The sequence below is a fragment of the Pseudonaja textilis genome, chromosome 9, assembly GCF_049901715.1.
Source record: "Pseudonaja textilis isolate UNSWEBS1 chromosome 9, rPseTex1.2, whole genome shotgun sequence".
NCBI lineage: Eukaryota > Metazoa > Chordata > Lepidosauria > Squamata > Elapidae > Pseudonaja > Pseudonaja textilis.
In genome coordinates, this window is record NC_141998.1 from 5,399,669 (window position 1) to 5,419,762 (window position 20,094).

Sequence of the window (20,094 nt, forward strand, 5' to 3'; positions counted from 1 at the left end):
CTAAATGCCAAAGGTGCACGGAACACTGTTCCCTTCCCACCAAGGTGGTCCCTATTTTTCTACTTGCATTTTTACATGCTTTCGAATGACTAGGTTGGCAAAAGCTGGGACAAGTAATGGGACCTCACTCCGTTATGCAGCGCTAGGGATTCGAACCGCCAAACTGCTGACCTTTCTGATCAACAAGCTCAGCGTCTTAGCCACTGAGCCACCGCATCCCACACTGAAGGGTATTATACACATGTACATTTCATGTCACAACAAGCAGGTTTCTTTCCGTTAAAAAAAAGGTACAAACAGATTACCCTATCTTGATCAAAACTGGTTTAGCACAATCCTCACACCCCCTAACGTTCTTCACTCTTCCCATTGCTCTCCGAATCTCAAGCATCCTGACTGAAGAAAACAAAAAGTGACAATCACTCACTTCACACAATTTGAACTCCAGAAGTGATGTTTGCATAGGGCTATTGATTCCTGCTCCAGTATAGATGGAATGGAACCCAACCAAGCCAATTACACAACTCTAGGTTACTAAATTGTCTCTCTCTGCATTTCTGAAATTTCAAGAAGGGCTTCTGCAGATTCAAGAACTTTAATTCCCAGAAGGATTTCATAATCTTGCCTCTTTTTATGCACAGTACATGTAAAAATGAGAAAGTTGTGGTGCTTTATCTCAATTGTTGGGGTGACAATGTGGATAAATGTGATGGCATTCATCAAAGTCAGTGCAGTAGATAAGATTTCAAGGGATTAAAGACAAGAGAAAATTTCGTTAGCGTTGGAAGGGGTGAACCAAATACCATTTTCATTAAAAGCATCCATTTGGTGACCCATTCTTCTCTACAGAGGAAAATCCTTGATTTTCAAATCTCTTGTCCTGTAATCTTAAGAAGACATGTTTTGCTGCAATCTAATGAATCACCTGTTATGCAGCCTTTCCCCTTGGGAGCCTGAGATGCATAGTCTAAATTACAATAATTATTTTCCAAATTGCAGCTAGGAATACAAACAAGCACTCCCAAACTTTACACCTGTATTTCTCCACTTTAGCAACAAGGATGCTTAGATCTCAGCTCGTAAAATTCTAGGATTTGGAATCCTCACATCTTTTAAGTTGCCATGCTCGACAAATACCGCTTTATACAATTCAGCAACCTGTTTCTGGGTGACACGTATTCTCTCTCTCTCCTTTTTTGGCAAAGCTAAATTGACTTTCCTGGTTTTATGCTGACTCAGTTGCTTCCAACATGACTATCTCGTTGCTTCTGCCAACTAACTGCAACACCTATGCTGAAATACAGGGAGGTAATTTCTGGCCTCATTATTTAAACACAGCTTTAATTTTCTTCAAAATTGGATGTTTTTCTGGAAGTGCAATTCACTGCAAGTGTGAGGTTTTTTTTTTTTTTTTTACCAAATACAGTTTCTGTCATTTTGTACTGTCATTTCTTTTCTGCTGTGTGTTCAAGGTAGTTTTTTAATTGAGGAGAGAGGCAAACATACAAGGAGTAAATGCTATCTTTTGCCACTGTTGGAAGAAATATCCTTCTGGGTTCAGTTCCAAGTGGGGAAAAAAAGATGTTGGAAACATGGAGGCTGTTTGGAAAGATGGTTTAATGGTGGACAGGATCACATGCCTTGAATGGAGGAAAAGGGAAGAGATGCTGAGAGTGCATGGGATTTGAATTTGAGCTTGTATCCTGATTGGGCAATGCAGAGGCAACTCTGTAGGCTGCCTGAATTCCAGGTTTGGTTGAGCCTTGCTGGATGATGATGTCATGAAAGGGCTTTGGGCAATTCCTATTATGGCTCTACCTGGAGATCTTTGTTATGTAAAATAGATGGCCTAGGCTAGAGTAATGGTTTATTAGCAAAGGTGGGAGGAAGAGGCTGAGTTTCTGCCTCTCTGGGTTTCTACTTCTCTTTTAGGGGAAATATTCTGCCTTAGTATATCCTAAAATATTTCATTTTCCTAGGAGAGGGGTGGGTTCTAACTTCCAACACAACTTTATCAACCTACAACATAAACAAAATTTAAGTAGCATTTATAACCACCTTATTGCAATGCATTCAAAAGTATTATTTAAAAAACACCCAGGTAGCCTACCTTGCTACTATTAAGCACAAACCCCAAGTCTATTTTCCTGGAAGGAGCCTCCATCTTTTAAGTCTCCTGCTGATCTTAAACACTCTCCCATTCCACAGGTGTTAGTCTTTAAACTAACTGAACTTTTCCATACAGAGGATAATCCTGCAAATACTATTTAGGAAACAATAACTTTCAGCAGGGGGTTTACAACAGGTTAAAAAAAAACCCACCCTAATTATTGTTAATGTAATAAAATGTGGCAATGTGTGCAGGTGTGATTACCCAGAAGCTAAACCTAAGAACAGGAGAACCTGAAAACAATATAAAGGAAAGAATGGATGTTCTGGCAAAATGGTACGTATGACTTGGTTACAAAGCAAAGGATGTAAAATGTTGAGCTGCAGAACAAAATACAGGATCGTAAGTTTTGTAGAGAAAAGGGTGTATATTCCACAGCACTTCAGAAAAATCTTGGCAAGTTTGAATGTTAATAGATTATATGCCTCTAATCAGTTGAGGAACATTTTGCTGTGTGTGGTGCAGTAATTTATTGATTTAAACAAAGGAAGAGACCCTTGAAAAATGTTGTGGTTCACTGGCAGCCACTGCAGATGGCAGCAGAATCGGACAGTGAGGAAGAAAGGGAACCAGTCAGGGAGTTTGGAGATGACTCGGACGAGGGTCCTGCATCCAATGCAGGGATGGGGCCAGGACGTGGGGTGCTGCCTCTGGAGCCTCTGGAGTCTGGCAGCAGCGAAACAGAGGACTCAGGGGAGCCTGTTCCCACTGTGCATGTGCGCAGGGCTGCTAGAAGGTGAGAGTGGCTGAAGCAGCAGGGACGACTCAGGAGTAAGGCTGGGAGGTGATTGCCCCTCCCATAAGGGATAAAAGTCAGACTTCAATGACGACATCTTTGCAGGAAGCAAAGCAGTTCAATAGATTCCAAGTCCTTCTTGAAGCTCTGTGTATTCTGGTTGGTTTTTTCTTGTACTGTTATAATTAATTTGGATACTTCTGTATTGGGGCAGCATTCCACAGCACTGACAGGCACCTGCTTATCTTGGGGAACTGTTTAAGTTTAGTTCTGGCTGTGAATGGAAGTAATTCCCAGCGTTGCATTAAAATAGGTTTTGCTTTTAAAACAAGTTTGTATTTAATTACATTGGATGAAGCCTGGGTCAGAACAGAAAGTCTGAAAAGAACTGAACAGTATAGTCCTTGACTTACAAGAGTTCATTTAGTAACCGGTTGAAGCTACAATGGCATTGAAAAAAGTGATGTATGACTGTTTTCACAATTACAACCATTGCAGGATCCCCGTGGCCACTTGACCAACAATCACACCTTTGGCAACTGACCCATATTTATGACAGTTGCAGTGTCCTGCAGTGTGATCACCTTCTGACAAAGAAAGGTTGTAAAATGGGACAAGAAAGGTCATACAATGCGACAACATTCACTTAACACTTTTCTCCACGTTGGGCTCAATTGTGGTCATTAAGTAGAGGGTTACCTGCATTTCTAGGTTTCTCTTCCTTGCTTATTCCAGATGAGACAGCCTGGGTGGGTAACCTTGAAGATGAGAAAAGGCAAACAGATAAACTTCTCTTTGCAGGTTTCATTTTCCAGTTGCAAAATTATCCAGCCCTCGGGCACTTTGAGACAGACAGCCTTTGAAAACTGAGCGTTCCTGCTGGAAATGTAAGGGCAGAACGGGGCACTTCCAGGTAAAGCTGTGGGACACTGCATCTGAAGTCCTCCCTGCTGCCCGGTGGCACGGCTGATGGAACTAACGTCAGTTGTTTTCCTCCTCCGTCTCAGAAGTCTTCCTCTGTTCAGCTGTGGATGATTGAATCTGAGACTCTGTGGAGATTCTCTATCATCCGTCATCCAGGTCATGGTTGTCCCCAAAGTGCTTTTTTCAAAAGGCAACTGGACTTTGTTTTTTCCTTGAAGACATTTCATTTCTCATCCAAGAAGCTTCTTCAGTTCTTGGATGAGGAAGCTTCTTTAGGTTCAGAAGCTACAGAAACCAGGGGTGGGCTGCTGAGGGTTCGCAGGGCTTCGGGAGAGCCCGTAGCTAAGATTCTGCACAATTTGGAGAACCCCCAAATCCTACTCCTGGCTGGCCACACCCACCCCTCCCCTCCCTGGAGTCCCCACACGGCCCGTTTTAGATGTCGGTAAATGTAGGGTGTGTGTGGAGGCTGGGGAAGGGGAAAAAACAGGCCTCCTGGCAGTTCGGGAAGGCTGGAAACAGGCCCGTTTCCAGCTTTCAGAAAGTCTCCGGAGCCCAGCGAGGCTGCTTTTGCCCTCGCGGAGGCCCGAGGAAAGCCTCCGGAGCCTGGGGAGGGCAACCCAACCGCCGTGGTACAGGAGGCTGACTAGGCCACGCCCTCCATGGCCTCGCCCACCCAGCAACTGGGCAGAGAACCCATTGCTAAAATTTTTGAAGCCCCGCCCCTGACAGAAACTGAAGAAACTTTTCCAGTTCAGTTCTTGAATGAAGAAGCTTGGATGAGAAATGAAACCTCTTCGAGGAAAAACAAAGTCCAGTTACTTTTTTTAGGGGAAAAAAAAACACCTTTGGGATTGAATCTGTGACCTTCTGCTTTCAAAGCATTTGCTCTACCTCTAAAAAGCATTTGCCAGCAATAATTAAACCTGCATCAGTGGTGGTATGTGGCCTGTTCGCACCGGTTCTAGCGACCCGGTAGCGCCAGTCAGCAATTGACCCCACCCACCTTCCCCCGTCCTTTCCTGTCCTATATTTCCTTTGCTTGTAGCTCAGCTGATAGGCGCGACAATCTGCTCTGCCGTGCCTCAGCTGTTTTACTCATCGGCCCTGACACTAAGTTTTCATGCTTAAAACTGCCTTTTTTAGAACGCTCCACATGCGCCCGCAAAACCAATAGTACAATATTTTGAATTCCATCACTGAGTCCTGCGTATAAACCTGATTACACCTCCCAATTTGGAGCTACCATCTCCCCTCCCCGTTTATGCAAAATAAAACTATTGGAGAGGTGACATCTCAGAGATGATCTTCTAAGGAGGCTAACATTTATTTATGATAGAGGACAGAAGAGACTCCAATAAAATCATGCCTTCTTGGACCTTTTCCCACCACGAACGCTGGCACTTGTCCCTGGCTGGCATCTCCTCGCAGGAATTATTCTTTTCTTCTGAGCTGCAATCCTCAGAGGGGTTGCATTGTTCCATCTCAATGTCTTCCTGGTCTTCGGTTTCTTCTGTCCACTGTTCTGGTGGATGTTCTGGGTTTGGGCATTGATCCTCGTCCAGATCACATTTGCCTCCTTCGTGTGAGATGGGCACTTGCACACCTATACTCTTGTTTTTCCATTTCTTGCACACTTGGACTTCATCGCCTACTACTTCTACTCCGTCGTCATCATCCAAATATATGTTTAGAGGCACATCGAGGTGAATGCCCAAAGGAATCATTCTTTTTTTCCGGCAAGGTTGTGCCAAACAACAGCATTGTTGAATGTTCTTTGCGTAAGCGGCCTTCGCTTTCTTCTGTTCCCGACATTTTGGTTTCTTCCCTCCTTTTGAGCATTTTGCCTTTTGGTAGGAAGGTGGCTTGTTTCTTTTTGGCTTAGAGAAGCTGCTACATATTGAAATTTTACACTGGGAGTTGTTTTTGTTGCTTGCCAGGGAGCAGGAGGAATTCTTCTGATATACTTCCTTTCTTTCAGTCCAAGCACAGGCAGTAGAAGAACATTCGTCCTCACTCAGTTCCTCTTTACATTTTTGTCTCTTTCTGCTGCAAGGGGTTGATGGGGTTGCAAAACCAGGTGCTCTTTCACATCCACTTGGGTTGCACGTATACTGGTTCTTCTTAGGGCATTTCCGCCCACGTGGCGTTGAACGAGGGCAAGCTAGACCTGGGCTTTGGCTTTGAACTGGCTTGCGGTAGCTCTGCGTGATGAACTCTGCCATAGAATAGGTGACCCCAATCTTCTTGGACAACTGCCTTGGGGTCAGACCTAATTCCCGCCACCTGGTTTTGTCAATTTCCATTCTTCTTCTGCTTACCATCTACCCCATCTTCATGTCACCTCCCTATGGCTGTTGCTCCTCATGGTTTGCTATGATCTACTAGGGCCAGAGGTTCTGTGACATCAATAGCTGCAGGGTTGATGTCATAACCATCACCACATTTAAGCTAGGCCTCCTGCATGCCACATATGGGGTGTCTTTTGGGTTGATCCTGCTGCAAAAGATAAATATTTTTTAACAAAGTCATCCCTGGATTCTTGTTCTAGGAGTCCCACCTCACATTTGCAAGAATGCGACACACTCATCAAGCATATTTTACCAGTCTAGGAAGACCTGCAATGATAACAACCCATTTAGTCAAATGTAACAACCCTTTTAATCAAATATATTCCCAAGTGTTGGTGATTTCAGAGAGACTTCCTTAGGAGACCACTGTGGCTTGCCATCCCCCAGGAGAACATAAAAAGGGAAAGTTTGTCTGACCCTATCCATCTGTTAGAGAAGGGGCAGATGTAGGACCTTTTTTTTGACCTCTGAACTAAATGTGATTACAGTTGCCCCTTATTCTAGCTCTTCAGAACCAAGAGAAGATGTAGGAAAAGAACAGATGGAGTCAAGAGAGGAATCAGCCTGGCGTCATTACATTCCCACAAATGGCCTAATCCAGTCCCTCTTGAATTCCATGAACTCTTATCTAGTGTGAATTTAGTGTTGACCGTTAGTTGACTAGATTCTTGTGTATAGACACGAGCAATAAATTAGCTTAACTGGAATTTAATGTGCGGTCTTAATTGTTCACACTTGACAGAAGCCTAGTGTTTCCCCACTCATTGGATGAAGAGCTTATGGCAACTGGCTTGCAAGTATTTGCATGTTTGTGTGCCTACATTAAGCCAAGTCATATTGAAAAACTCAAAATTAGTATTTCTCAACTGTAGTAACTTTTAAGATGTGTGTCCTAAAGGCAACTGGACTTTCTTGTTTTTTCTTTGAAGATGTTTCGCTTCCTGTCCAAGAAGCTTCTTCAGCTCTGACATGATAGTCCGGAATGGAAGGATTTATATTCCTTTCTGAGGACACAGATAAACCTCCAGGTGCTTCAACAACCTTCTAAAAGGATGCAAATGACTAGCTCTCTGTAAGGAATATAAATCCTTCCATTCCTTACCATCCAGTCAGAGCTGAAGAAGCTTCTTGGATGAGAAGTGAAATATCTTCAAAGAAAAAAACAGTTGCCTCCTGAAAAACCACCTTTGGGACAACTATGACCTGGATGAGTGAGAATCTCTACAGGCTTTAAGATGTGTGGACTTCAACTTCCAGAATTCCCCAATCAGCAGGACTTGAAGTTCACACAGATAAAAATGGCTAGGTTGAGAAACATTGCTCAAAACTAATAAACACTTAATCTGCCAATTTTAAAACTTGTTCTCCAACTTTGAGCTTTTGTGTAAGCATTTAGGTTCTGCCTTTTGACCACACAGTAGTGGAAGCTATATTTTAGTACAGTTTTAATACAAGGTAAAAATGCTATGGCTTTCAGATTTCATAATAACTACTACACTGGCCCTTTCCCCCTCCCCTCTTCATTTAGAAGTAGATTTTATTTAATTTCATTTTTCTCTCTCATTTTCAGAAGAGCAGTTGCTTTTAATTTATCCTGTTGCTTTGTATGCAATGTTGCTCTTTCTTTTTCTCGCATTATTATTTCATAACTATCCTGTTAGTTGCCCTGGAAACCAATTAATACTAATAGTGCATGATATAAAAGCAGTTCAACAGCAGTTCAACATGACACAATACACTGTCTAGCAAATTGCAAAAATTCTGCTGATGTCAGTAAGGTTTAATGATATTTATATTCACAGCAGATCAAAAGGCTGTTGTTCTAACTAGCAAAGCATTTAATGACTCAATCGTTGCATGTTAAATTGGGGATCGGTTTGCTGGAAAAAATAGGTAGACAAAGGTTCTAGAGACCATCATCTAAATCAGGGCTGTCGAACTCATGACCCATGGGCCAGATGCGTCATGTGCTGGCCATGCCCAGCCCCCGTTTTAGCGTCATACATCACGTGACGACAATGTGGGAGTTTGACATCCCTGAACTAAGTGGATAACTGCAAGCTTCATTATCAGTTCATTACCTCCTACATAGGCCATAGGAAAAAAACCTTCCCGTTATACACAATAAATTGGTTCTAAATGGGAAACTGTTCCAATTGTTGCATTCTTGCATCTTCCTTCCATCCATCTCAACAACTCTTGCTATAGAGCAGACATCTTCAAACTTGACAGCTTTTTAAGACTTGTGGGCTTCGACTCCCCAAATTCCTTCTCCAAATCATGTTAGCTTCGGAATTCTGGGAGTTGAAGTCCACAAGTCTTAAGCTTGCCAAGTTTGAAGACCCTTGCTGTAGAGTAATTAAAGAATTACATCCACACTTGCAAAATAATCCATTTTTCACGTTAGGCCAAATTCCTCTCCTAGTCATTGGCTATAGCCAAGTGCAAAGCTGGCTGAGGAACTCTGGGAGTTGAAATCCACAAGTCTTAAAGTTGCCAAAATTGGAGACCCTTGGCCTAGTGGACATTACCTTGTTCCTAGAAGTTAGCGGTCAAAGCCTTCCACGTTACACATATTTGAGATTTCAACTTGCTAATCATGATGTAAAGGTTGTAGGAAATAGTTCCCAGCATAATAAATGACCATTGTTGTGCAGATTCCTTGGACAGAGAGGCTTAAAAAAAAAGCCAACACAGTCTTAGGTTGCATTAACAGAGTGATAGAATCAAGGGAACTTTGAAGTCAGAGAGAGCCCTTGGGACCAGTATATGGTATTGTTTGACCTTGGTTTTAAAACAAGCCAATCCTGAGAACTGTTTATAATGTACCACTTTATAATCCCTTGGTAAGACCACACTTGGAATATTGCACCTGGTTTTGGTTGCCACGACGTAAAAAAGAGGTTGAGACTATAGAAAGAGTGCAGAGAAGAGCAACAAAGAGGATTAGGGGACTGGAGGCTATATATATATGAAGAACGGTTGCAGGAACTGGGTATGTCCAGTTAAAATGAAAAGAAGGACAAGGGGAGACATGATAGCAGTGTGCCAATATCTCAGGGACCGCCACAAAGAAGAGGGAGTCAAGCTATTATCCAAAGCCCCTGAAGGCAGGACAAGGCAGGGTGGAAACTAATCAAGGAGAGAAGCAACCTAGAACTAAGGAAAAAAGTTCTTGACAGTCAGAACAATTAACCAGTGGAACAACTTGCCTCTAGAAGTTGTGAATGCTCCAACACTGGAGGTTTTTAAGAGGAGCTTGGAAAACCATTTGTCTGAAATGGTATAGGGTCTCCTGCTTGTGCAGCAGGTTGGACTAGAAGACCTCCAAGGTCCCTTCCACCTCTGCTATTCTAAACCAGATCCAGAGATGGATGATGCAATTATGGCTAGTTTCTTTCCATGGTATCACGGTAGCCAGATGTCCATTAGTGGAAATCTTACATAAAAGCATTTCCTACAAACCACCATGTAGCTATGTTTGAAAATGGCACTTTTATTGTCTCTTTGAGATCTTGGAAAACAATCTACATGATGTCTTACTACACCCTTCTATTCTCATTGGCAAAACCCACATACGTTATATTGTATTTATAGAATGCCACTGCTATACGTGTAATCTTATTTCATGGCCATTCCTTCAGTCACCTTCTGTAATTACAGTGACAGAGGCACTAAGCAAAGGGGCACTAAACTAACACCCCAGGCCTGAAGTTACACCTTTTTGTTGGCATCTTTGTGGTTTGTGGTTGCAATCTGGATGCTTGGCAACCAGTCTGCACTTACAATGTGTTGCCAAGCACCCTGTGATTGAGTGATCACCAGGTGCGATCTTCTTTGTTGGCTCCCACAGAGTCAGCCAGCCTTCTGCAGCTAACTCCAGAAATGAAACGAACTCCTCTTATAAATCCTCCATGGATGAAACTCCTGTTTTGGATTTCTGACCGGCTTCAGGAGAGAAGAAAGAGACCTGTTGTCTCCAGGGACTGGCTGAAAAAGGTCCACCCTGTTTCCCCACTCGTGGGGGGCGGGGAGAGGGGGGGAAAATGAAAATTCTGCTTAGATTTTGGCAGGGAGGATTTTCAACCGCCGAGCACCTGCAGGAGGTCTCCCAGTATCTCCACCCCACCCCTAAGGCACCTGGTACTCCTTATCTGAAACCTTGTCTGCTTAACAACCAGTGAGATCACTTAATGACTGGCATTGAAAATGCTGAGATTGCGGTCCTTGAGCAAAGTGGTTGTTTGACAATGGGCAAGATCAGAGGTGGTATTCAGACAATTTGGACTGGTCCCTGGCCTACCGGTAGTGGAAATTTTGAGTAGTTCGGAGAACCAGCAAATACCACCTCTGCCTGGCCATGCCCATCCAGCCCTGCCCTTACTTCTCCTATATTCCCTTGTTTTTTTAGCTCAGTTGATTGGCGTGACAGAGCGGATCGCCGCACCTCAGCTGAGCTAAAAAACGGCACAGTTCACCAGGGTTGATACAGAGGGTGTATCATCTGCATGCTTTCCAAACCAGTAGGAAAAAATTTGGAAACCCACACTGGCCAAGATGTGAGCCAATTACCTAGCATACAAAATACAGTCAGATGATTCTGGGTGGAGGGGTCTTCAGAACCAGTTGTAAGTAGCAATTGGGAGATCCATCGTAACTTTGAATGGCCAGTAAGCAATTGGTCATAATTACCAGTAATATTTGATTGGTACAAAACTGGGTCAAATTTCAGCAGAGACAAGTAAAAAGTCAGGAGCTGTTTTGTATATGAATCCACAATGACAACCAAAATTGATGTTGTTTGATGACTATGGCAGACATGCGAGGACTGAAATTGCTTTGAATGAAACCAAGTTACCATGATATTAGGAATATAGTGAACCGTGGTAGCGCAGTGGTCAGAATACAGTACTGCAGGCTATTTCTACTAACTGCCAGTTGCCGGCAGTTCGATTCTTACCAAAAAGTTTGACTCAGCCTTCCACCTTTCTGAGATGGTTATAATAGGACCCAGATTGTTGGGGACAATAGGTGTACTCTATAAACCGCTTAGACAGGGTTGTAAAGCAGTGTGAAGCGGTATATAAGTCTAAATGCTGTTGCTATTGACTCAGCCTTCCATCCTTCCAAGGTGGGTAAAACAAGGACTCACAAAGTTGAGGGCAATAGGCTGATGCTGTAACCACTTAGACGGGGTTGTAAAAGCACTTTGAAGCGATTTGTAAGTCTAAGTGCTATTGCTATACATCTCAAAGGAAGCCATTATTTTTCTATCACTTCTTCACTCTTCCTTCTCCCTGAAGATCTATTAAGGGTAAAATCTATCCATCAATAGTTCTAAGGACATGAAAGCATCTCAGAAAACAGAAACCCAAGAACAGAAAGATTCAATCTACAGAAATAATAGATTTGCACACTCTGCCTGCAGCCCTCCTTCTTTTTATAGACAGGACAAGCAGAAATGCATGTTTTGCTTTTGTTTCAATTCAAATTTTAATTTAAAAAAAAAAGTTAGTGAAGGAAGGAGCAAGACATTTTTCAAGTTACATATTTTTCTTTTTCTCGGAGATGAAAGAATTAAAAAATAATATTCACAAATGGTAAAGATGGAAAGAGGCTGATGAGCATCTGTTTAGAAGTACAAGAAAGCATATTTATTACATCATTACAACAGACACAGCTTCCGCCAGCCTGGTAGCCTCTCCACTCCGTGTTTGTATTTGCCGACATCTCTGTCGGTAAACTTGCTTTGTGGAATGTGTAAAGGAAAACACTAGCTTTATTTTAAACCATACACCAGGGATGTCAAAGCTTAGCCACTTGAAGACTCGTAGTCCTCAACTCCCAGAATTCCCCAGCCAGCTTGGCTGGCTGGGGAATTCTGGGAGTTGAAGTCCACAGATCTTAAAATGGCCGTGTTTGGACACATCTGCCCTAAACCAGAATCGGGGGAGACAAAACTCAGATGGAAGCTGCAAAGTGGTTAGTCCTGGAGATATTCTGGTCAAAAAAGAAAAGAGGCACAGGAATGGACGTCCTTTTTTTCCTCTCTTTTAAATCAAAGGGTTCCCCCAATAACCCTGAGCCTAGTCCACATAGGCCGCGAGCAGCTGACAGCACCTTTAATTTTTGTGTGAGTGTTTTACACTCTTGAGGTGTACTGTGTATTTCTCCTTCCAGTTTATGTGAATTTTCTCCATAGATGTCTTTTTTTTTTCCTTTTTGTTTTCTTTTCTTTTTGCAAACGGTGGAAAAACCTGTCCCTCAAGTGAGGGAAGGCTGTTCTCACTTGAAGGGGGTTTTGGGGAGCTGGGAGATCACTTCCGTGTATGCAGCGTGTCCTGGAATTTGGTGCTGGTGTATCGTAGATGGAAGCCCTTCTTGTTGATGGTGTCATCTGAGTGAAATCTTACCATCACAGAGTCCCCAGCGGAGTAGACCTCTTCTGGAGGCTAGCAAAAAGGAGAAGATAGAGAAAAAGTGTTAAGGTGATGGGTGAGATAACTTGGGTAAGCCAGGATGACTCAAAGACTTTATAATCTTTTAAGGGGTCCTTGGTACTCCTTGGACCCCAAGGAACCCTTATTTCAACCCTGAACTACAAATATTCTTTTTCCCCCAGTGGTTCCCAGACTCATTACATCTCTTAGAGCCGCGGTGGCGCAGTAGTTAGAATACAGTATTGCTGTCATGCCTCTGTTGGAGTCTGACTACGAGGGAGAGGAGGAACAGCCGACAGGGAGTGGGAGTGTGGCTCCGGAGGTTGTGGAGGAAACTGGGGAAGGGAATAGGCCGGCTGGGCATTCAGAGGAAGACCCAGGCCCATCCCCTCTTCATCCTAGGGCATGCAGGGAGGAGTGGATAAGGGAGAGACATGAATGGCGTGGTCTACGGGGGAGGAAAGGGCCCTGATCCCCTTTCATGGGCTGCAGCTTTGAGGACTGCTTAAAAGACAAACTGTGCGTGGCCCAGTGCTGGAAGCAAAGCGTGAAATAATTCTAGTCTTTTGGTTCTTATCTGAGTTCTGGCGTCCTTCCCAGTGTGTGTATTTCAATATCTGTGGACGTCTTCAAGCCCTTATCCTGTCTTGTCTTATTAATTGCTTCAGTGTGGTTTGTGTTGTTTTTTCTATTATATGTATTTTGAGTTCGAATGGCATTTGTTCCTTTTCACAACTGTTTGTGGGGGAGTTTTTTCTCCAGTCAATGATAATTGGAGCCTTGAAGCCAACTTGAAGGAATTAAGGGGACTTCACCTGTTGTTGTGACTCTGTTGCTTTTGCATCCCACCCTGGGTCATCACAATTGCAGGCTGCTTCTGCTGACTGCCAGCAGTTCGGCAGTTTGAGTCTCACCGGCTCAAAGTTGATTCAGCCTTCCATCCTTCAGAGGTTGGTAAATGGGGACCCAGATTGTTGGGGGGTGAGATGCTGACTCTAAACTGCTTAGAGAGGGCTGTAAAGCACTATGAAATGGTACATAAGTCTAAATGGTATATAAGTCTATTGCTACAGATGGTACTATAATTGCCCAGAACTGACAATGTTCCTTTCTTCATTCTGAAATCAGGAACACATGAAACCAGGAAGTAAAAACAACAGTGCACCCCTGAACCCCTAATCCCAGGAAAGCAAAAAATCCTCACCACTGGCCACATGGGGGACATTCAACTCTGATCATTTTGCTTTATCATCCCATCTCCTGAAACTTGGACAGAATGAGGTAATCCCTAGAGTTTTACATTAATCCTGATATCATTATAAAAAAAAACCCAAGTAAAATACTGCTCTCATGAACAAATCACCTACAACAGGATGTGTGTTAAGTCTCCAGAATATCATTTTATATGCTGATTTCATAGAGAGATGTAAACAAAAAAAAGAGAGAACCATACATCCCATTAAAAGAACTTCCTCAAGACGTACAAGATCACATCTACGTGGACAGACCTTACAAATCACAGCTGGGAATCTTCTAATTCGCCAGAAGACACAAACCTGGAAGCTCCATTGCTCCAGAAATGAATTCCATAACAATGGAAGTATCTGAATATATTGCCTCTGTTTTCAAACCACATGATACTGTGTTTCCCTGAAAATAAGACCCAACCAGAAAATAAGCCCTAATGGGTCTTTTAGAGCAAAAAAGAGCAAATATAAGACCTGGTCTTATTTTCGGGGAAACAGGGCACCAATGTTCCAAGCTACCTATGAGATTCTACATTTTCAAAAGAACATTGCCAACCATCAACAATTTTTGCAGAAAACATAATTTCAATCACCAAGACCAGTTGAATATTGTCATCACATCATGCTGTGCCATGCATAAAACTTTTCATAGAACTATGCAATACAGAATATCTTACCCCAGAGCCACAGTAACGTCCCAGACGTGGAGCCGTTCCATCGTAGCCATCAAACAGCTCCATGTAGTCATAGCCACAGTCGGCCTCCTCCTCAATCTCAAACGTTTGGAAGATGAGCTCAACCCCATAGCCTTCCTCAGCCACAATCACCCATTCACAGTCAGAACCCCCGGGGTAGTTGTTGTCTCCAAATTGCGCGTGGGAATAGAGATCCTTGGTTTTCACTTCAGCTCGCACCTGGCCCCCACATTCTAGAAACAACAAAATACACAAACATAAATTAGGAACCTTGGTTAATCCAGAATTGGGTTAGAGGGAAGGGACAGAAGTCTGGACCCCAAGGAAGAAAATGGTCCTGTCTTAGTGTCCATGCAATGCAATAGATGAGCCTTGCTAGCTACATGAACACAATTTTTCCTAATGGGGAAAAATACTAGAAGTGGTAGAACCTGGCTTGCTTGCTTGCTTCCTTATCTGCCTGCTGCCTGCCTGCCTGCTACCTGCCTGCCTATCTACCTACCTACCTACCTATCTATCTATCTATCTATCTATCTATCGTCTATCTATCATCTATCATCTACCTACCTACCTACCTATCATCTATCTATCTATCTATCTATCTATCTATCTATCTATCTATCTATCTATCTATCTATCCATCCATCTATCTATCATCATCTATCTATCATCCTACCTATCATCTATCTATCTATCATCTATCTATCTATCTATCTATCTATCTATCTATCTATCTATCTATCTATCTATCTATCTATCATCATCATCTATCTATCATCTATCATCTACCTACCTACCTATCATCTATATTATTTGATTCCTGTAGATGCCCATCTCAGCCAGTGATTCCAGGCAGTGTAGTTCATAAAAACAAAATGCAACTTGTAAAGCATTCCTGGACTGCTCTTGAGGTGCCATAGGCAGGAGCGGGGAGACACTCAGATGCTAATGACCAGAGGCATGTTCCACGCATACCTTTCCACGTATCCCAGGTTAATAGAGCAAGCCAGAGAGGCATGTTTTCTACAGCCTGGGAAAGTGCTCCATTGGAGAATGTGATTTATGACATGCCCTGGAAGGAGGGGGGAAACAGGGTCATGGGTGGGCAGTAAATTACATGGGGCAGAGCTGACTACACTTGGGAAAGTAGCAACATGTTGCTCCTAATAAATAATTGGATTTCTTTTGAAGGCTCGTGAATTAATTAGGGCATCCATCGGAACCCTGACACATAACACAATTAAAACAAAACATATATATATATATATTCTGAGGTTCTCACGGGCATTAGTATGTGGATCTTTGGTTATTCGGGTTTTCTCCCGCGTAAGATTGGAAGTATCTAGGCAACGTTTCGATGAAGTCTCATTCATCATCTTCAGGCTTGTGTCTTCGGCTCTGTGCTTCTCAGAGTGAGAAGCTCTTCACTCTGAGAAGCACAGAGCCGAAGACAGAAGCCTGAAGATCTTCAAGGACAGCCCTATGTAGACGCATTGCAGTAATCCAGCCAAGAAGTTGTGAGAGCATGAGAGATTGTGAGCAAAATCTCATATCAGAGCAAGCTGTTCTACAACTGTTTTCTACTCTGACCGGCAGGTAAGGTGTCAACCAATCACCTTTCCTAACCTCTGTCTTTTTAAAAACATAGTCATTTTGTCAATTGACAGAGTTTTCATGTGCTCAAAGCCCTACTAGTCAAATTAATGCATCTCAGTTATCTTATTGTTATGAAGGGAAAGAGAAGAATGCAGCACTTATAACATCTCCTTAAAATGTAATACTACAAAAAGGCTCCCCAAAGATATATGTATTTATTATGGGGAAGGATGAAGGCTGGCAGTCTTGACCTACCAACAACTTTGAGCTGTGATGATGGCAACGTTGGAGGCCTCAGTCAGCCTTAGAAGCCTTTTCCTCACTACTATTCCGGTGGAGTACTGCCAAAATTTAATAACAAGCCACCACTGAGGATTACCTGATGTATAGGCTGCCTCAAAGCCTTTCTTTTGAATAGAGTTGTCTGAAAAAAATTTGAGGAACATCCTGTTGCTGGTAGAGATGATAGGATCCGGTTCTTTAGTGCCACAAAATCGTCCCAAAACAGAAGCTTTTGCATCTCTTCCGTTGTAGACCTCTACGTGATCATACGTGCATTCCTGGTGGAGTTCAACATCCAGCTCTCTGAAGGTCTGCAAAAGAATGGCTTTTTTAAAAAAAATATAATAAAGAGGAGACAGTGCATGTACAATACTTTTGAGCCCTGTCCAACAAAATGAAATTTAACGTAAAGAAAAGTAAGGTTTTACACTTGGGCAGGAAAAACCAAACGTTCAAGTACAGATTTGGGGGAAACCTGCCTGGCTCAAAAACAGCAACTGGGAGAGGGATCTTGGAGTCCTAGGAGATGATAATTTAAATATGTGCTAGCAGTGTGTGGCAGCAACCCCCCAAAAGCTAATATGATCCTTGATTGCATAAACGCATAGAGTTAAGATTACATGAAATATTAGTACTGGTCCCAAAGGTGCTTTTTCAAGAGGCAACTGGACTGGTTGGTTTTTCTTGGAAGACATTTTGCTTCTCATCCAAGGAGCTTCTTGAAGAAGCTTCTTGGTTGAAAAGCGAAACATCTTCCAAGAAAGACCAACAAGTCCAGTTGCCTCTTGAAAAAGCACCTTTCGGACAACCATGATGTGGATGACAGAGAACCTCCACAGACATATTAGTGCTGGTTTATAAAACTTTCATAAGACCACACTTGGAATACTGCATCCAGTTTCGATCACCAAATTATAAAAAAGATGTTGAAACTGAAAAAAAAATGCAGAAAGAAGAAACTAAGATGATTAAGGGCCTGGAGACTAAAACATATGAGGAACGGTTACACGAATTGGGTATGGCTAGTCTAGAGAAAAGAAGGACTAGGAGGTACATGGTACCAGTGTTCCAATATTTGAGGTGCTGCCTTAAAGAAGAGGGGGTCACGCTATTCTCCAAAGCTCCAGAGGGCAGGACAAGAAGCAATGGATGGAAACTAATCAAGGCGAGAAGCAACCCAGAATTAAGGAGAAACTTCCTAATTGTGAGAACAATTAACCAGTGGAACAGCTTGCCTTCAGAAGTTTGATGGTGCTTCATCACTGGAGGCTGGACAACCATTTGTCTGAAATGGTATAGGGTCCTGCTTGATCAGTGGGTTGGATTAGGACCTCCAAAGTCTCTTCCATCTCTATTCTCTATTCTATTCTATTCTTTTGTCAGCAACTAACAAGAAAGCCTGAGCAATAAAGAATGGAAGCCTTTGAACTCTGGTGCTGGAGAAGACTCCTGCAAGTCCCTTGGACTGCAAGTGATCAAACCGGTCAGTCCTAGAGAAGATCAACCCTGACTGCTCTTTAGAAGGCCAGAAGAAACTTTAACCTTAGGCTGTCTACTATTGACCTCACCCCTTTCCTAAGAGGTCTGTAGGGGGCGTGCATAAGCACACCAACATGCCTATCCTATTGTTTCTTTTATTTTTCTTATATGTACCCATTTCATGTATTCATAACTATGTATATACTTATACCTATTAATCTTGTAAGCAATTGTCAAAAATAAATAAATAAATAAATAAAAAATAAGGATGAAACTCAAATACTTTGGCCACCTAATGAGAAGGAAGGACTCACTGGAGAAGAGCCAGGGGTGGGTTTCTACCCATTCTGTCCACCTCTGTAGAACCGGTAGCTCTGAAGAGCAGATGTTTTTGCCCACCTGCCCACCTGGGCTCTTACCTGACCTTTATTTCCTGATTTTTTCAACTTCAGCTGCCGAACAAGGCACAGCTGCAGTTTAAAAAAGCAGGAAAAGAGGGCTGTTTCAAAGGCTGCTTCTCTGCGCGCAGCGTGCTGATGATGATTTACAGGTGCGCGGCTCGCAGAGTGCAGGGAAGCACATCATAAATCACTGAACCTCGTAAATCCCGAACCGGTAGTTAACCCTGTCAAATCCCACCCCTGAGAAGAGCCTAATGCTGGGAATGATTGGGAGCAAAAGAAGAAGAAGGAGACGACAGAGAACGAGGTGGCTGGATGGAGTCACTGAAGCAATTTGACGTGAGCTTAAAATGGACTCCAGAGGATGGTAGAGGACAGGAAGGCCTGGAGGAACGTTGTTGTGATGAGTCAGACACAACTTCACGACTAACAACAATATTAAAACTGTTCATAGTGAGTTCCAGGATATCACTTGTGAAATGGACTAGCTGGCCATCCTATGTTTTCTGAATGCTTTCACCTTGCCACTGGGCAAGTTCCGTAAGAATGTCAGATGTGATTCACACCATGGAATCTCAGTACGTTTTGAATTGGACTTGAACTTCCTCATTCTTCCCTAGATATACTTATTGGCTGGTTCAATTGAATCATGACGCCTCTGGTTGACATGACTGTGGGAAGAACAGAGTACTGGTAGCCTCACAAATTTTGGATGTCACTATCATATTTGAAATCATGTAATCTGCAGAAGCCATGTGGGCAGGAGTTTTCTAGATGAATAAAGTCATGTGTGGGAGGACTGCAGATGCTAACAAGGAGTCATGTTGTTCAGATAACACTTCAATTAGGATTTTGCTTCCTTAATAATTTTATTCTGTCCTTTTATGGTCAATGAAAGGACTTTCGTTTCTTTGATGCCCAGCATGGAATAATACTCCATTATGGGAATAAGACCAGAATCTATTAATATTTGCATCTACTGTTATCTTACTATCTTCTTCCTGGTACTTTACCAGTTTGATACGGTGTCCTGGTGTAGTTGTTATTGCCCAGGTACATTCCTTCTTGCTTGGGTATTTATCAGGCCAATTTGGGCTGGTGATGGTTCCAGTGATGGATGTCATCTTGTGGTCACAGCCAGCTAGAATAAAAATAAGTCCATAAATAGACAAGTTCCAAAAGATTTCCTTTCTAAATCAATCTGGTTTGCATATGTGCATCCAATGTAGCGTCATATTGCTATTACCAAATTTGACCTCATAGAAACAGTGCATCTTTGAGCCAGGTTTAATCATACTAACTGAACCATATTTATCTACCTGAACTATATGTATCTTCTAGTATAGCATCTCAAGAAGATACTTTTTTTCTCCAGAGATTTGCAAACCTTGAAACTTTTACACTGAAATTTGAATCTTCTGCAAGTAAAGTAGCGGACTTGAACCGCTAATTGTCTCATCCTAGCAAGAAAACATGGGATTAAAAGTCCAAAGCGTAGAATTTTCTTGAACGTTCTGTGTAATTTTTTAATGAATAGACTTTAATGTTTATTATATTCGCCCCCTCAAACAATTTTTAAAATTTCATTTGCGATTTTAATCCCTCTTATGAATTTTAAGATGAGCTCTAGTAAGATAAGAATGTTGAACGTGGGTTTTGTTTTGAATATATCAGACTGCCTTATTTTTGCAACATAGCATGATCCAGATATTTGTGCAATGCAAATTCCCAGAATAGTCATCTGGTTTGAGACTTCTGGAAGTACTGGTCCCA

The 20,094-nt window shown here is 42.5% G+C and overlaps 1 protein-coding gene across 2 annotated transcripts in view; it reads right to left on the reverse strand.

Moving 5' to 3' along the window:
* Positions 1-11,649: 11,649 nt before the first annotated feature.
* BMP1 (bone morphogenetic protein 1) overlaps positions 11,650-20,094 on the reverse strand; it is a 176,246-nt gene continuing 167,801 nt past the window's right edge. For both annotated transcript variants that reach the window (XM_087938640.1, XM_087938641.1), the window contains exons 17-20: positions 19,335-19,462; positions 16,539-16,752; positions 14,546-14,796; positions 11,650-12,633 (exon numbers count right to left, since the gene is read on the reverse strand). In XM_087938640.1, the coding sequence (XP_087794766.1) occupies positions 12,499-12,633; positions 14,546-14,796; positions 16,539-16,752; positions 19,335-19,462 (728 nt within the window). In that variant the 3' untranslated portion in view covers positions 11,650-12,498. The remainder of the gene's footprint in view (positions 12,634-14,545; positions 14,797-16,538; positions 16,753-19,334; positions 19,463-20,094) is intronic.